The 18,794-nt window shown below is 43.4% G+C and overlaps 1 protein-coding gene and 1 long non-coding RNA gene across 2 annotated transcripts in view; one reads left to right on the forward strand and one right to left on the reverse strand.

Moving 5' to 3' along the window:
* Positions 1-18,366, reverse strand: part of CDH5 (cadherin 5) — a 28,596-nt gene extending 10,230 nt beyond the window's left edge. Inside the window, exons 1-4 of the mRNA XM_064387048.1 lie at positions 17,984-18,366; positions 2,738-2,939; positions 207-495; positions 4-120 (exon numbers count right to left, since the gene is read on the reverse strand). Of these exons, the coding sequence (XP_064243118.1) occupies positions 4-120; positions 207-495; positions 2,738-2,926 (595 nt within the window). The 5' untranslated portion in view covers positions 2,927-2,939; positions 17,984-18,366. The remainder of the gene's footprint in view (positions 1-3; positions 121-206; positions 496-2,737; positions 2,940-17,983) is intronic.
* On the forward strand, positions 5,166-9,408 carry LOC135279692 (uncharacterized). The gene is made up of 3 exons (XR_010346917.1): positions 5,166-5,331; positions 5,896-5,957; positions 8,428-9,408. It is a non-coding gene; the product is annotated as an uncharacterized LOC135279692 (long non-coding RNA).
* Positions 18,367-18,794: the final 428 nt, after the last annotated feature.

The following is an 18,794-nucleotide window of genomic DNA, read 5'->3' on the forward strand; positions in this document are numbered from 1 at the left end:
TACCAGAGTCATCAATGGTGAAATATTCCCCTCCTGTGGTGATTTCGTAGGTCACCGTGGCGTGACCTGACACTGTGGGGTCATCAGCATCCACAGCTGTCACTTTGGTGACTGAGGTTCCTAGAGAAGGATTTTCAAGGTGCATATAACATCAGTGGTGCTTTCTAAGGCCAGCCGTGAGGGGAGGTGGGTGCTGGAGGACATACCTACTGGTGACATTTCTGGCACAGAGCCATTGAACACCTTCTGTACGAACACGGGCGCGTTGTCGTTGATGTCGTACACCTTGATGATGAATTTGGAGGGGCGCTCCAGGGACCTGTTGTTTGTCCTGTCGATGATGAGGGCTGTCAGCTCGTACTCTGCCTTCTTCTCCCTGTCCAGCCTCTCGAAGGCGTAGACGTCCCCGCTGGTCTCCTCCACCTTGAAGATGGTGTTGGCGTACTCCCCCTCGATGATGTACTTGGCGTTGTTGTTCCTTACGCTGGATGTGATCTGGGAGGAAGGTGTAATTCAGGGAGATAAAGGTGGGGTCAGGCAGCTGGGTGTAGCAGTCTCTCCGGGAGGATTCACACAGTCAGGAATTCCTCATCCCACTGGGAACCCTCAGGACTTTTGCCGTCAGCTGGGGCAGCACTGAGCAGCACCACAGCAGCAGCTGGCCTTGTAGGAAGACACTTGCACCCACACTAAAACTTGCCTGCTTATACAGAACAAAGCTTTTTTTAAATCATACCTCATATTTCCTAAAGGTATAAATTGTTCATGCAGCCAACACTTACAAATAATTAACTGCATTATGTCTGAAATAACATGAGCCACCTTTCAGTTTGAGTTACTCTTGTTTGCAACTTTCTGGACCTACCAGGGGTTTTTGCTCAGTTTCACAGGATTACAGGAGGAAATCTGTATTCACAGCTCCTGACATTATTCAGCATTAGCCTCTATTCCTCAGCATTTAGAAGAATTCCTGCCATAGCTGCCAGCTTTCTGGTGCTCAGTCACATGAAATCCTTTAATAGGCAGTCTTCAGGCTCAGGGTATGACAGGAAGGTTACATTTCCATCCCATAGATTTTAAAATTTAAGGTTATATGCAGTGAAAAAAGGATGTGAGAAGAGGAATGAGCATGAATCAGTTTTAAAATAGAATTTAATACAATTCTAAATGCCTTTGCACACTAGTTGATCTGCAGATAATATAATATTCCCTTTCTACACCCTCACACATACAGGGTCGTTGCTAGAAGGTTTAAACTGCAATTTTCCATGTACTATATCAGCATTCTTATTTCAGCCAGCTAAATATCAAGGGTTGATGGGTTTGACCAAGTACTTCCAGCCTTTTGTTACTGATGTTATTAGAAATGTCACCTGTTGGGTGCTCAGGAGTTGATTTATCCTGTAGTTGTAATTTACTGTTGAGCATTGTTTAAATTTCGGTTTTCTCTTTTGAAATGTGTCATTAATATTTCCACCCCTCATTCCTTAATCATGCTTCTGGCAGCTAGCTGGGAGTGCTGGGGAGCAGTTCACACCTCTGGAGATGCCACTTGAGAGATAACCCCACTCTCGGGTCAAAGATGGGACAGTCTGTGCCTTCTTTCTCAATTTTTGTGTTCCTATTCAGTGTAAAAAGCACAAACCTCTCAGAATGCCTTTTCTGGTGCTGAGGACAAAAGGAAAGCACTGAGGTGGTGCAAGACAAAATCCAGATGTGTCACACACTCCTGCAGCTGTCACTCAGCCTGCCTCGCTGCTGCTGGGCCCTTTCTTTAAAGGGTTAATCAGGGGCTCAGTGCTGCAGAGGCAGCCACTGCAGCAGCCTTCAGGAGACCGAGCTGCTGAATCGCCCCAGAGCTGGACAAAGGGAATTGCTCTTATTTAGGACAGCTCCAGGAATAGAAGCTGCCTCTCAGTCTGGGGCTGAGTTGGTCTGAAATGAGGCAGAGATGCCCCGTGGGAGCTGAGAGGACCCTGTGGCCTCTGTGCTTCCTCTGTGGTGCTTTTTTGGCAGCCCAGAGCAGCCAGCAAGGCCGGCTGGACTCTGCTGAGACAGCCATGACAGATGTGAGTGCTGTACAGGGCAGGGAAACACTCAGCTGCATTCATCTGCAGAGTCACAGTGCATCCCTTTGAAACACTGGACTGGGAGAACTTTCCCTGGGCCATATGCAGCTGATGATAGGCTTTTATGAGCACTGCCCCAAGGAAAATGAGTTTGCAAGCAGGTCAATGCTTGTTAGTATTTTAAAAATTCTTTGCTTTTGCTTTGTGCAACAATATTTTTGATTGTGTAACAGTATTTCGAAATATAGCACTCGTGTTTTGAGTACAAGCTGAAAGATGTAAACTGTTGTTTTTTTATGTGCTGATTTTTATTTTTATTTGCTGATATCTAAGGTTTCTGAAAGAATCTTGTGCTGCCAGAAAAATCCTGACATGCATCAGTCACCAGACTTCCTCCCTAACCATGCACCTGCAGATAATGTTCCTGGATTTGGAATCTCCAGACCTGCTATTCCCTTAAATTTATTTGTATTCTTCAAAGGCCTTAAAATTCCTATGGCACTGCTCTTCATTTATTCTTTGCCCACATTTTGAAGATTTTAACTTGTTAATAAGTAGGTATAAAGTCCCATTTCTATTTCCTTTTCATTCCTCCTGCCTAGGCTGCAAACTGTTTTTCAAGATCCTCATTTGCTATTTTCAGTCATTGCTGACAGGTTGCTGCTTACCTTGCCAACATGGTGTGGCAAAGGTGTATCAATCTCTTCTTTGATGTGCATTTGGTTCCATATCCAGTCTCTCTTCTGGCGTTTGTGGCTGACATCATTTGAACAAAGATTTTGGGTTGATTTCTGACTTCCTGGGTCAGCAAATGCTGGGACCAAGAACAACGAGAAAAGTAGAATATGGTGGCTCATCTTCTTCTGTAGCCTAGAAAGTGATAGAGACATGCAAAAATATAAATAATAACAGAATCAGATTCAGCAGAGGGAGCACACGTGGAAGTGCAAATGGACATTCCTTCTGTAGGGAAGTTTGATCAATTTGTTTCTGTTCATTTGCCTCAGCATCAAAATTTGAAGGCTTCTTCCTTCTATGAAATAGTTTTAGCTGGATGAAAACTGTAAAAAACAATGAACAAAGTATTTCAATTAAATAACAAATGACCTTTGAATGCTGGTGTGAGCATCCCCCTGAGTGACTGCCATTGCTCTGAGGAGCACATTCAGAGCCAAGTCCCCGTTGTGCCCAGGGCCAGGGCAGCCTGGCTTCACGGCTGAGCTTGAGTTAACTCCACTTGAAATGAAATGTTCAGGCCTGACAAACCCAAATGCAGTGTTTTGAAATGCTCTGACACAAAATATGCTGTAGTCAATATCTTCGTATGGAAAAGATTGATTTAGAATAAAATCTGGGTTTTTTTTTGGTGGAAAACGTTATGAGTGTGAAATTTTCAATCAATTCCAAGTACAATACAGCAAATTATCTTTCTTTAAGGGCTCATCTATTGATTCAACTCCTTGTCTTCTGAAGCTTTTGGAGACTCACATAAAGTTCCTTTATCCCCTATTTCCAGACTTTAACATCTACAAAATGATAATTTTGAATGAAATTATTTTCAGGTGAAACTATTTTTTTGCATCCTGTGTTAATTTTAGCAAACTTTAGGCCTAACTTTCATATCAGAGGAGTTATTTTAATGTTATCAAAGCGGATTCATTTTCTTCCTAAATTTCCCATTCCTAATATAAAGGACTGTCAGGGAACTTTAACACTCAAGTAATCAGACTTTAAATTGCACATAAATGACTTTCCATTAGCTTTTAGGAGCTGTCAGCATGCATATCAAAAATAAACCTGCTAATTGTGATGAGAAGTTGACATCACACGGGCTGCTGGATGCAAGATTAAATTAATATTTTCATCAGGAAGGTGCTGAGACGTTTCCAAAATTACTCTTTGGTAACCAGGCAATCAGTGTTATCCCATGGTGCAGCATCAGTGTCAGTAAAAAAAGATTTTATTTACCATGAAATGTTGCTTTGCTGTACTATTCTCTCTCTCTCACATTGTTGTACATAACCTGAGGAATGTTCCTCCTTTGTGGCTGGGTAGGAAGTGAATAAGGTGCCTTTGAATGTGCTTTTTGATAGATAAGCTGTGTTTGATACAGTTTTCTAGATTCAAACAAAGCTTTTTGATTTAGCTAGTTTTTTCTATTCTGTGCCCTAAGCTTGACTTTGAATATTTTTAGAAAAAATGAGTATAATTTGGTTGTTTTTCTATACTTTATTTGTGTAGATGAACATTTTACAACTGGAAACTGGAAGGCAGTGATATGATTCTGCTGTGATTGCCTAAGTCTGACTTTTATCCGTACAACTACAAAACACAATAACCAAAGGAAGCCACTGGACAATGCCAACTAGCACAGACTGTGGTTTTGCCAAAGAGCAGACTGAAGTGGTCAAAGAGCCTTTTTCTCTGGTTCCTGTGCTGAGTGGAGCTCTCCTGTAGTGCTGGTTTTAAAACAGAAAGTGCTGACTGAATCTATTTACATACATGTGCATTTCAGCTGAAATTTAGCTGCCTCTTTCCCTCAGCATGTTTGTAGATTTTAAGGAGGCTTCAGTTCCTTTAACTCCTGATCAATGGATTCCTGTTCATATTTGTCCAACCTCCCTGGGCAGTGGAGGGTTCCTTTGGCAGTAGTTTGGAGGTCCTTGGCTGCCCTCTGGCACTGCAGCTCAAATACAGATGGAGGTGGGAGAGCCTCTTGCAAAAATTGATCTCTGCTTCACCTTTGCCAACTTTCAAGCTGCTCATTTTTGGAAAATGACAGTGCACTCTGGAGCTCTTTCCTTGCTCTTCTCCAGGGACATGGGAGTGCCTTGCCCGTAGGGCAGGCTGACTCTGGGGACACTTTCCCCAGGGAGGCTGACCCTGAGGACACTTTCCCCAGGACAGGCTGACCCTGAGGACACTTTCCCCAGGGCACCATGCTCGTTTTCCTCGTGGCAGCCTTTGCTGTTGTCACTGAAGTCCTCAGGATGCCCAGGAATGCCCTTCCCTGGCAGCACACACAGCAGGGCCTGTGAGCAGTGCTGGCAGGGGCTCAGTCCTGGTGGGCAGGCCACTTTCCCTGGGTGCCAGCTCCTGACAAGCTGTACTAAATTCTCTTTTCTGGCCATGACAATTTCCTTCCCAGCAGCTCTCACCCAAAGTGCCAGAGGCAGCAGCAGAAGGGGACATTGCCATCCTGAGCATTCCCACAGAACCAGGAGCAAGAACGTTTCTGAGGGATAACAGGGGTCATTCACAGGTAGGATCAGCTTTTCCCTTTTTTTCTCTAGGGATCAGCTTTTCCTTTCTTCTGTGTCTGCTGGGCAGGCAGGACTGAGGGATGGGAATCAGGTGCATCCCTTCGAGCAAGGACCCCCAGTTTCCAGCGTGGTGGGAATGCAGCCACGAGTCCTGCCCTGCTCTGGCCTCACACAGCCCCCTTGTCCCTCTGTCCCTGGCTGATGAGCCCAACAGCTCCAGCTTCTTTAGTCTAATCAGGGACCATACATGTTCCTGAAAGTTAGCAGGGAATGCTTTATTCAAGCAGCTGAGTCTTATTGCTTTGCTCTTAAATTTTCTTCCAGCAAATGATGGGTTCTCTCACCCTTATTATTCATTTTATGCGTTGAATTATTTTAGCAAATAACTCTTGGTCTGCAGGGTACTATAGACAGTTAACTGAGAAATTCTGGTATTCAAAGTGATTTGTGTGACACATGACTCATATAGTGCAGTTTCTTCTTCCAGACTGGGAGTAATTATTAAAAAATGTCGGGTGGAGATACAGACAATACTGTACTAATTAAAAGTTTGCATTTTACAGGTTGTTTTGGCAAGTAATCAACTGTAAAGGTGATGAACAGCTGATATAAATACAGTCTCCAGGTAATGAAACCATTGGATGAAATATTCTTATGAACATTTGTGGTTTGCTTTTTTTTTTCCTAGTATTTGCCTCTCATCTAGTTTACTTCTATCTCTAAAAGTGTGTTTCAATCCTTATGCAAGGTTAGTTTAGCTGGCAAAGAAATTTGTTCTATGCTTGTATATTAAACAAAGGTTAAACCAGGCTTCTGTATACAGAGATTTTAGGACATGAGGGACAGTTGCCTCTGAAATTATTTATTTTCCTGGTCAATCATACTAAAACCTTATGCTTATCTTTGAGAATTTTTCAGCATCCAAAACCCCAAACGGATAATGGTAGAGTGGTGATAATGAACATCTTGAGAGAGAAATTTGCTAGAAGTGGCTGTCATACACAAGAATACGAACACATTTTAAAAGGGTCATGTCCCTGTTGTTGAGATAATTTGCATAACTGATTGTGAGAAAGGCTGGAAATGAAAGATTATTTTCTCTTACTGGAATCTGAATGATTCCAGTAAGAATCTAAATGATTCATCTAAATGAAAATGAAAAACCCCATAAAAAAAAATTAGTTTCTCTTGGAACAAATAGCACTGAAAAATTATTTTTCAGATGGAAAAAAAATACTCTGATACACTATCTAAGCATCTCCAAAATTGCTGTGCTCAATGAAACCAGGGCAGATACAGAGAGAAGAATCTGACCTGGTCTCGGGGAGCATAATGCCTCTGAACAGTCTGGCCATACAGAATCCATTTTAACATTAATTTCTCATCTATAGAATGGGTAAGACCACAAGTAAATGTGTGAATGCAGCAAGCCCTAAGGAGCAGAAAGTTAACCAAACACAGGAGGGGATAAATTATATTTTTCCTTTGCAGTGCTGTAGTTTTGTGAGCAGGCAGAACATTATTAAAAGAAAATAGCCTTAGCAATACTTAATGCTGCCTTTCAGGGGCCATAGAGGGCTGTGCAAACCTGGGCTGATAAAGCTCCTCGTGTCTCTGACAGTCCTGCAGGCAGATAAAAAGCATTATCTGTTCCAAAAGGGGCACTGGAGCACACAGAGGACTGGGATGTGTCTGTGGTGCCCTGGCAGGGACCAGGGCCAGGAGTGACAATGCTCTCAGGCTCTGCTGTCCCCGTTCCCTCAGCTCAGAACTGCTGCCCATGGCTGTGCCCAGCTCCCAGAGGAGCAGTGGGACGTGTCCCCTCTGTGTCCCCACTGTGTCCCCACTGTGTCCCCAAGGTCCCCAGTGTGTCCCCACTGTGTTGTTACCTCTGCTCCTGTTCCCTCCGTGCTCCTGCTGCTGCTGGGGCTCCCATGGGACGGGAGCTGAGGTGACAACAGGAACTGGGGTGACAACAGGAACTGGGGAGGTCCTCAAACCCCAGTGACACTGAGAACAGCTGCCTAAGGAAATCGTGCAATTTTGACTCAGAGGAATCTTTTTTTTTTTTTAAATTTTTTTTTTTATTTTTGGGTGTACCGTGTGGCAGGGCAGAACTCAGTGTTTCTGTGTCTGTCACATGTCCCAGCCAGGCACAACAGTGCTCTTTCCTGAGAACACTCTGCTGCTTGTTCCTTTCCAGGTTGTTGAGCTGGTTTCAGCAGGCCTCGTGCCTGACTACCTGGGGCTGGAGTTTTGATTGTCCTTGTGTCGATTTTATGCATGTGAGAAGTGATTTCCACTGATGACTAAACAGTCTGGAGTGCAAATGCCTGCCTGGAACTGGTTCTAAAATGTCATTTTGTATGCAGTGATGGTACTTTGAAGTAAATGGCCACTGTGATGACTAAACAATCTGGAGTGCAAATGCCTACCTGAAAACTGACTGGAAAATGACATTTTCTGCTTGGGATAGTACCTTGGAATGAACAGGCACTTGAGCAATATCTTAAGCAAACTTGCTGCTTTAAAAATCTCAGTGTGGTGAGAGCACTCGTGCTGCACTTGGTGGTGCTCAGTTCTTGTTGTCTTGGTTGCTGCAGCAGTGTATAAACACAGGTGGGAGCATAATTCAGCACTTCTCATTTGAGCTCCTCATATTTTCCTTCCAGGGAAAAGGAGAATTAATTCTAATCTGAAATCGCTTTGTGATTTGAGCTTCAAGTTTCTGGTAGGCATGGGGAAATTTACTGATTATTATTTTCCTGCCTATTCAGCTCACCAGATAGTTTCTCCTGGATGATGCAAAATACAACTTCACCTCATGGGTGGATGGAGTCCTCAGCTAAGACAGATTTCTCTTTGGGAAATGAAGAAATTTGACTTTAAAGGACCTGTAAATGCTTGCTTTGTATACATTGCCTTGGTGGAAAGCAGGCAGCCAAATTGTGCTCGAAGTCTTTATGTTATTTCAGATACAGAACTGGGAAGAAAATGAGGGAAGCAAGACCTCGTTTGGTGGGTTTTTTTCAATTTTTTCCCCTTATTTTTATCATCCTTTTAAAAATTTTTTTCTTTTCTTTTTCTTTTCAAAGATGCAAAGCCATCCTCCAAGTTAGTGAGTGACAGCCTGTGCCCTAAAGATGTGAGCAGCAAAAACGGATCTACCCAGGACTCCTCCCAGAGATCCTGACAGCCCTGCTTGCATTTTAGTGAGTGACGTGCTGGTTTAAAGTGCTGCAGTGAATCCTGAGAGAAGGCAGAGGAAGAGCTGAAAATCAGAAATGTATGGTCCAGGAAGATTTTGGTTATAAGCAGAAAGAGTGAGGAAGGAAGATCCCTTTTGTTCCTTGCTGATAAATCTGACTGAGTTGAGAGGGTCCTGTCAGACAGTGAAGCACCAAGGCCCAAAATCTCAAAGGTGGAAGGATTTTTAACCTCTGCTGGTTTCTCTCAATTTCTAGTTAACTTTCTCTTAATATGCATTTTCTAAAAACTTTTACAAGCATATTTGCAGTTTAGAGGGTGCTATCTATGCTCCTGCCTGATTTGTATCTGATAAAGAATGGATACATTTATTTATTGAATGTGTGTTTCTGGTGTAGGTTCAGATTCAATTTCCTGTTCACAAATACACATTTGCTTGGCTTAGATCTTGATTTCCCTTTGCATAACACCTGCACAGCTCAGAAATTTGCTTCTGTTAGAATTCAAGAAAACCTCAAAGAATCTCTGTTCCTGGGAATATTTGAGAGAGAAGGGATGATAGATTGTGCCTGGTTGTCTTTTATTGTTTTGATATCTGTAGCCTTTTTTGGACAGTGTTAATTTAAGTATGTCTGGGGATATGAAACTCTTCTGTTTGTGGAAATGAATCCCTTAATGATCTAATACAAGAAGACATGGAGAGTCTGTACAAAAGTATGCAACTTCCACATAGGTCAAGAAAATCTAGGACTTATTTTTCTGTGTCGTGTCAAAAATCTTACTCAGGAAAATGAGCCACCCCAGAGGGGCTGCTCCTTCGGGTCCTATGCACAAGCTTTGATTCCTATTCTCATTTTTAATAAAATAATTTTCCTGTCAATCTGTAGTAATCTGGTATTTATCTGAGTTTCTTTCTTGTAAATCTGGTAATTGAGAAGCAAATTAAATATATGTTAATGTTTCAGTTACTGGGTTCATGGACTTGAAGGAAGGACTATTTTTGGACTAGCTAAATTAATAATTCTTGAATGACTTCTGTCGAAATGACAGTGCACTCTGGGACTGAGGGTTGTTTGCTGTAGATGACAGATGTGATGGAGGTAAAACAATGCTTTGGAGTCATTACAATGAGCAGTGACAGTATGACAATCCTTCTCATCAGATTGGTGAGGCAGCTAATTGTTGTTTTAAGGGTTGACTGTTTTTCTGTGACCATCCTGGTACATCCAGAAATCCCATCTGGGTAAATCTGCTGACGTGCCCAGAAGAGAAAGAGAGGTGAAGGTCTGTCAGAGCCCCTCACACACCACAGTCTGAGTGAGTCTTTAACATCCCTCCTCATTCCCCACTCTCAGCAGGCAGCTCTGTCTCCTGCCAGGTGCAGAATCCCTGGCTTTGCTCATTGTTCATGGTCATGTTGGTTGTCACCACAGAAGCTGTAGAGACACTTGAGAGTTGATAAAAACCAGTTTGGAATGGGACAGGTACAAAGTATGAAGCACTGAAATATTCTGGTACTGCTTGAGGCTTCTGACTCTCCTAGAGTCACATAATGCTTTACTTTCCCTGAAGTATTCCCAAAATGGATCCAAGTTCTTTAAATAAGTGGTATTGTCCAGTCTTGCCATGCATAAAGCCTTTCACTTCATGTACAAATATGTCAGTCCAAAATATAACAAGGGGTAAAATGTTTATACAGTGTCCAGTATAAACACAGTTGCTGAAATATTTGTGATTAAATTATTAAACTAATTTTGGATTTTGTTTCATAGCAAATACAAATATCATCATAAACAGAAAATTTTGGCTTTCCCTTAGTTGTTGACAGCATTAATCCCATGGAGTTTAAGGTCCCAACCTCCTCTGCTTTAGCTTTTTACAGCCTCTGCTCCCTTGGATCTGGTTTGTGAGGGCTAATTGAGGAGCAGGGGTGTTCTGGGGTTTAGGGAATGTGCTCAAGCCCACAGGCAGACTTTGGGGGTTGGCACAGTATATTCTCACCTCATCATTACTGTCACATAGATTTTGTGCTCTCTGGTTTAGAGCATTCCATTTATTACAATCAGAGATCCCACAATACCTATGACTGGTATGATTTATTTACTTGGCATATGTTGCAGGGGTGAAACAAACAATCAAATGACAGAAAATTTGCTCTTGGCCACATATCTTGTGGTGACAGTTGTCAAGTGCTTTTGAAGCCAGAGCCACTGTGGGGGTTAACTCTGGGTTAAGTGCAGCCTTTCTGCTCTGAAGTGAGCTGATAAGATGGGTGGGATCATCCTGCACACATAGTTTGGAACTGCAGACATTTCCCCCCCTGAATTCCTTGTCCAAGATAAAGAGGAATATATCTCCCATCTGGATTAATTATTGATGAAGACAGATGTTGAAAACAGTGATGAAGTGCCAGTGTTGCAGACAGGCAAAGAACTTATTCCCTTCCTTGCATCCAAAAGCAGATTCCAGAGATGATTAGGTGTACTGGTGTACAGCCTGGGCAGGGGCTGTCTCTCAGTCTCAGTGACATATTTGCCTGCCTGTAGATCCAGCTTTTTTCTTGCTTCCTCTGAGCCAATTTCCTCTTGCTCATCCCAAACTGAGGTGGCTCAGTGGGACAGAAAGGGGTGCAGGAGTCTCCCTGAGCCCCCCTCATCCCCAGCACCCCCCACTCCTATGCTGTCTGATTTTGGGGGAGCAGGAGGACAAGAGAATCCTCCAGAAATTATTTGCTCATTTTGGAGCAGAAGTCAAATAGTTTGGGCATCTTGGAGGTGTTTGTGATCACTGAAAAGATTTCTCCAGCCTCTCTGACCAGGAGCTTTGCTCCCTACAATGAATGGAGTGCACCTTTCAGACTGGGTCTGTTTTGGTGCTTACCCTGATTAGCTCAGCTCTACAGAGCTTGGCTGAAGCTGCCACTGGGTGTTCCAGAGTTTGGCCAAACTGAAAGAATACAAGGTACATATAAGAATAATGTATTGAAGAGCTTTCTCCATTTCCCCTTTGCTTCCACATAAATCCTTAATATCAGAGAGGCCTCCTAGCACAGAGCTCCAGCTGAGCCCCCCTCATTAAAGAGAAGTCCCTCTCCTTTGAGGAACCACTAGCAATAAATATGATGTTTTAAAAAGTACAATGTAGCTGTTTTTACAGCAGGTAAGATTTTTTTTTCCTCCATGTTTTTCTTTAACAGGAGCAAAAGTACCTGTGTGGCACACGAGCATTGTGCCCAGGTCACCATAACTGATATTTACTGCCCTGGCACTAATCTGCAGCAGAGAAACCCTGCTCAGCTGCCTGTGTGTGCTCATTCCTTTGTCCAGAGTGTTCTCTGGGGTAGCTGAATGCATTAGTATTTCCTCTGAAAATTAACGTTGTGGCAGATAAAGAAAGCATGCACATATACATAAATCTCTTGTTTTCTGTCTGGGCAAGAGGCTAAAAAAAGCAGGGTGTGTCTGGATAGATTTTGTTTAGTGTTCTGTATTTTTCTCCCTTTTTAGAATGTTTCATTCAAATGTCAGTTCATTCTTCTCTATTTCCTGCCCTTATCCAGCAGACTTGTAGACCAGACTTAATTAACTTTAAGACCTTTTATGTCCATCCCTATAGTTACAGTCCTTTCCTGGAACACTTCCATTGTATTATCTCCATGTGTTGTGAGATGATGCAAATGATATTATTACTGTTCTTGTGAATTTACAATGAGTCTTCCAATAGTTTTCGTTACAGCTTAGCTCTCGTCAGGAAAATTCAATATTTAAATCAAAATAAAACTGGGGCAGCAAATTTCCTCTTTAACGTGCAGAAAGGAAAGCTGGAGAGCGTGAAAATACAGGCCCCAGACACAGGGAAGCGTAAAAAGATGAGGAAAGCTGTTGTAAGTTGTGTGACTCTTCTGTGTGGATTTGTTTCTATGTGGGAGTGGTCATGATTTAACAGAGATTTATCTTAAGCTGAGGTGGAACTTTTTTCCTCTTCAGAGGCTGTGTAAGTGGAACATTTATCTCTGCCACAGCTCATGTTCTAATCACAGCCACTGAAAAGCCCTTCTGGAGTGAATAAACCCTTTTTCTTTAGCTGAAGAAGCTCCAGGACAGTCCATATTTGGCAGGTGATGCAGCTCATCACTTCACAGCAGGGAAATGAGAAAATACATTCCACAGAGAAATGTGTCCCTTTTTTCCTGTTTGGGACTGTAGTCATGTCCAAGTGCAACTCAGTAATTCAGTATCTGCCCTAACACTAATCTTTTACCAAAGCTGCTGCTGGCAAGCCCAGGCTACAAAGCAAAGGTGTTTGTGAAATGGTGCTACAGACGATGGGGCTCTGTGATAGTTCTGTCCCTGTGGAGTTCACATTTATGTCTTTGTAAAATGAACCCACTGCAAAAAGGGTTCATTTTATAAAGAAAGCTCTCCTGCTTTCTGCCCTCCCTTCTTCATTTGTGTGCTGGGTAAGTGTCTGGAGTGCCCTGACCATCTGAATGATACTAAAATGTGCCATCATTGTTTATGCTTTAATGAGAGCCTAAACCCCTAAACAAACAGCCAATATACACAAATTCATTGTAGCTTTGGGTTCTGAGAGGGGGTGTTGAAAACTCTGATACATTATTATTAATACTGATTGCTTGGCCTAATCCTAACATAGAATCACAGAATTGTTGAAGTTGGAAAAGGCCTTTAAGCTCATCAAGTCATGAGTAAACTGATTCTCTTGCAGACAGATCATTAATATCTGAAAGAGAATGACAGCAAAAGCCAGAAAGAGAATGCAAATCCCTTCTGAATTCAGGTCTAGGGCTGGAGGTAGAGGCAGGGACTATCCCACAACAGAACGGAGAAGCCAACTAAAGCTCTTTGCAAGGGGGGTTCTGCCGATGGAGCTGAGCCCATCACAGGAGCCATTCCCATCAATGGCAGGATTTCCTATCATTGGCAGGACAGCAGCACCAGCCCTTGGTCTCCTCAAGCAAACACTGGAAGGCAGGCTTTGTGCTCCTGGAGGATTCCCAGGACACAGATTCACAGCAGACAGCCTCGCTAAAGGAAGGGGAAAAGGAAGACTGCTGCTACCAGAGCATACCTTAGAAACGTGGACAAAGGCAGGGGAAGGAATTTGGTGGAAGTGGAATTTCCCTTCCCACTGTCATGCACAATGAGGCCAAGGGCCCCGTGTGCTGCATGAGCCCACCTTGTCCCTGCTGAGCTCTGCCAGGTGTCAGGAGCACCCTGCAGGGCTGGGAGGGACGGGGATGCAGGGAAATGGACTCAGGCAGAGGTGTCACGGCTGGTCTGTGGCTTGGAAACAGATGTGTGACACAAACAGGCCTCTGCTGCCTCAAGCTGTGGCAGAGGATGCTGGGGAAAGTGGACAGGAACAGAAGGGGACAACTGGGACAATAAAAGTGGCCTCTTTGGGTTTCGAAAATGAGGAACTGAAACATTTTTGCCTTTTTGTCTACCTCTAACTACGATGGTGCTCTGTAAGTCCTTGCATTTCAGGTAGCAATGTTGGGGCAGAAGAACACTCTTCTCTCTGCTGCTCTTTGGGAAGGTACTGTGACATTTCCCTAGTTTGTGCCAGTAACCATGCTGGCCTCTCTCTAAAGTATCTGTAATTTTTCACTATAACTTCTGGACTTTTGTGGCTAATACTTGATAAAGCTTTCAAATGCAGCTGCTAATCTATTATAAGAGCTTTGCTGTCTGTCTCATGCAAAAATACTTGTCTGGAGAAAAGTCTTCCAGAGTGTCTTTTCAGCTCTTGACTCCTGGTCTATTCTCAGAGCACCAAGACTGAAGTGTAGGCAGTGCCATGGAGGCATAGGTTGCCTTGTGCATTTCTCCTGTCTTTGGCATCCCTGGAAATCCCAGGTTCTTGAGCTGCTCCAGGTCCTGTGAGTGTCCTAATTAGCAGCTGGGAGGGCTGGGCCCCACATCTCCCTGCCTGCCCAACAGATCAGACCCATGGCACAAACAACTTCCCTTTCAGGAGATGACAGAGCTTACTTAACATATTCAGCAAAAGCTTGCATTCAGAATACAGCCAGTTCCATTCTTATTGGAAGATCTGAAATTCTGATGCAGATGAATGGAAATCAAATGCGAGGGGCTAATTTGTATTCCTGCACAGAAGAACTGCAAACAGGTTCTTCACAATTTTTTATTGACTTTTCATATTCCAAGGCCAGGCTCACTGCAGAATTCAGGAGGTGCAGTGGTGAGTGGCTGGTGAGGAATTCATTCTGTGCAGGTCTCTGGGGCAGCTCAGGGGGAGCCCCAGGAAAGGGACCCAGCAAAGGGCACAGGGAGCTGTGGCACAGCCAGAGACGTGGCAGGAGCCCAGGGCTCAGCAGGGAGAGCCAGGCTTGGGCACTCTTGAACTGAGAGGGGATAAAAGCCCAGGGGTTCCTTGGCTGGGATCCATCCTGGGAGGCAGCAGCTTGGGTTGTTCTGTTTGCCTGCACTGGGAATAAATGGCTTTATGGAATGAGAGGTCTGAGACTGCCATGGGAGTCCTGGGCTGGAACTGGGAAGGAATCCTGGTCTGATAGAGGGTGTCTGTAGGGACCTGTGGGGTCCTGGAGCTGGGAAGGGGCTCCAGCCCCAGCAGGGACAGTCTGGGGTGGGAGTGGGGCTGCCTGAGTCCCGCCTGGAGGGCTGGACAGGGGAGTTTACTGAACTGTGTGCCTTAATTTCTAAACCGTGCCTTCATTTTGCACAGGTTTATTCCCAGCATTTCTGGGTGGGACACCAGGGTTTGCAGGCACCCTGGAGCAGGATCCCTGGAAGCTCCTCAGCAGCACAGCTGGTGGCTCGGGGCCAGGACAGTGACACCAGAGTTTGTTTTCTGCGTTTGCTACACCTGCATGGCCCTTGGCAGAGCAGAGCCCCGAAGGGAAGCCCACAAAAAACCTTTTACCATGGCTCAAAAGAGTGTTCAGCTCTGGGCTCACCAAGCTCTGCTCTCCTGCAGCTCTCCAAGGTGTGGGAACTGTTCTGGTGAGTGTGAGCTGGGCACCTCTCTGTGCCTGCAAATCTCCAGTCTGCACCAACCATTCCTGCCTGCTGTGCTCAGGGGAGGAAGGGAAAGAACTCACACCAGTGCTAAACTCTGAGGCATTTTCAGTTTGTAAACTCACAAGGATAACAAGGGAAACTCATTTGTTTAAAAAAAAAAAAGACACCAAAGTAGTTTCATGCCCAACAAATTTCTCACAAAGGGAACCTCTTATTTTCTTCTTGGCACTAACATTGGAACCTCTGAATTAAACTTGGAGAATCTGAGCAAAACCTGGAATTATGATGAAAATACAATAAAAATTCCTTACAGAAAGCTCAGCTGCCAGAAATAATCAGTTATCTTGATTCTGTTAACATCTGCTCTTTTAGAAAACAACAAGTATTTTCTGGCCTGATTTACACCTGTAGTTCTGTAAACATGTACCCAGAGAAGACAAGAGCTTTTAATGAAAGTTTTTCTATTTTGAATTTGAAATATTAATTGAAATATCAATTGAAGTAACTGATTTATTTTGAGGGACAGTGAAGTCCTTTGTTCTATAAGTGCTGTAAATCAATTTTTACCTCTATCCTGTTTTCCCTCAGCAGAGGCAGGATGTGAGGCAAAGCTGGCAGCAGAGCTGTTAACTCTGCCCTGCCTCTGTGCCCCGTGTCCTGCGAGCTGCACGTTGCTCAGGGACTCAATTTCAGTGTTAACATTTGTTTTAAAAATGTTTAAAGAACACTCGTATGGTCTTCTGTTAAAGAGCAAGGCTTTGGAAAATGCTTCCTGTTGCATTGCAGTGCAGCTGTAGCAGTCTGAAAAATAACCCAGGTTTGTGGCTTTGTGGGCAAAGCAGGAACGATTTTTTAATTGAGTTTATCCTTTGCTTTCAAATTAATTTGTTTTATTACTTGTAAATCCACATTCTTCTCTCTAGCATATTGTACTGTTCTAAGGCTTTCCTATGCTAAATGCATCCTGTGTCCTTTTCTCCTGTGGGTCACCCTTTATTTAAGGATAAAAAGCACCTCCTGGAGATACCAGAGATAAAATTCAAGTCAGCATTTCTGTGATTTGTTTCTGGTATATGAGTTTTTGTTACCAGGCACAAATTAACCTAAGATGAGAAGCTTTTCTAAATCATTGGAGCATCCTTGCTTTTGTCTAATATATTTTCCTGCATGAACATCTATAATACTGTGTGCTTTTACAAATGCTGATCTAATGATTTGTATTCACAGGAGGCAGAGACACATTGATTAACTATACATTTGTTAACTGCAGAAACAGCCAACTTGGAATGTTTTTGGGAGCTAAGAATGGAAGAGATTTTCTCACAGAAATTCGTCTCCTTCCATATCTTTTTTTCCCTTGCATTTCTTTCCTTCCTTTATCTTTATTACAGTGTGACAGCCAGCATGGTGAGGTGCTGTGCACGCTGACAGTCCCACTACTGCAGAATAGATTTCTTACAGAAAAGCCACTATCAGTTCATCTCTTATGCACAAATACTTTGTCTCTGCAAGCTGCACAGCGAGCTTGTTAGTTCAGGGACCTGCTACACCTGCTCTAGGACAAGATAAAAGCCTTTTCAAACAACTTTTTGTGTCGAGCCACTGCTCATCAGATAACCCATCAGAAAAAAAAATGGGTCTTTTTGAACCACTGAGATCAAGGAACCTCTGGAATAAGAACTGCTGGTCTTTTAGAAGAGGGTCTGTAAAGCCTGGCACTCCAGAGTTTGGGTGATAAAGTACCTGGGACGCTTTAAACTTGGAAATTTAGGAGACTAAATCACTGACCTGAGTTTGTATAAACTCCCCTCTCAGTTTAAACAGGTATGCCAGAGCCGGCCAGGGCACACAGTGGCTGTCACCCCTTGGCACAGGAAAGCCACCTACCTTACAGACAGACCCCAAATCCACCCCACTTCAATGAAACATCAATTCCCAGCCCAGCACACCTCTGCTCACTGCAAACAGTCCTGGAGCTGAACCTGTCCACATCAGGAGGGAAATCCCTTCCTAGAGGCTTTATAGTGCAATTGGCAGCATAATCTCCACCTCTTTTCCATTATGGATAAACATTGGCAACATGATCTAAATATTACAAAGCAATACCCAAAAAACCCCCATGGAATGTACAGATACATATATTTTTTTAATGATCTGGGAATATTATGTTATAGCCCAACAAAGCCAGAGCTTTTCCTCTTCCAGTGTCAATTGTTAACAGCTCTGCTGTTTGTACTTGGTGTGGGTGCCATCAGTGTAAGGCCCAAAGGAGTTGGTGGATTGTATAAAATTCATAGCCCATTTGCTGATATTTCTTAACTTATTTAAGACATTAGAAAATAATTTGGGTGGAGGTAAAAAACCCTTTGAAATGGAGTTGATGGCTGAAGGACAGAAAATAACATTTGTCTCTTACCCGAGTCCGAGGTGGCCAAGGTCTGGTACCAAATCAGGCAAACTGAACCCAGGATCCCAAAATTTTAAGCAGAATACAAAAAATGAAGATCAAATAGAAAAATCCACTTCTCTTTTTGTGAAGCAATACTGGGAGTGTTCAGCTCTCCAGTCTCCAAGGTTTTCCAGCTGGGAGTCAGCCTTTCCCATCCTGCATCCCGGCATCCTGTTATTGTTCCAAGCCTTAGTAATTCAGTGAAAAAAGGGAGTGGAGGAAACAAGATAAACTCAGCTTTATTATTGCTCTATCTACTTATTTGTTGCTGACACTAATGAGAGAACTGAATAAAAGGAAACTGGCTCTGAAACACCAGAGTTGGTCTGTTATTTGGTATTGTTTTAGAGAGAGTTTTTGCAGCTAGCAAATATCTGAGAGGAACTTTTGGTGACTGACACTTGATCAGCACAAACTATGCCTGCTTTGCACAAACAGGACTTTCAAAGCAGTTTGGAAGTGTCCTACCTATAAGACTTTTTATACCTGGAAACCAAAAAGGTAGAGCCCTTCTGTTAATGAGACTGGGTTCCTGCTAAGCTCTGTCAGTGCTGGGTGTAAAGATAAAATGTCACAGTATTTTTCACAGGTAAAGTGAAGACCTGAGGAGCAAGTGGAGGTTGTGCCTTTCAGAAGGAGAAAATTTTCATAGCATCTTGATTATGGTGAGTTCCAAGTCTGGAGACCACTCAGAGCACTCAGGAGGGGAAGCTTCAGTGTTAAAATGAACACAAGGGTGTAGCTCTTGGCACTGTGCACTACAAATGAAAGAGGGTTT

This window comes from Passer domesticus, chromosome 12 (assembly GCF_036417665.1).
Source record: "Passer domesticus isolate bPasDom1 chromosome 12, bPasDom1.hap1, whole genome shotgun sequence".
Lineage (NCBI taxonomy): Eukaryota > Metazoa > Chordata > Aves > Passeriformes > Passeridae > Passer > Passer domesticus.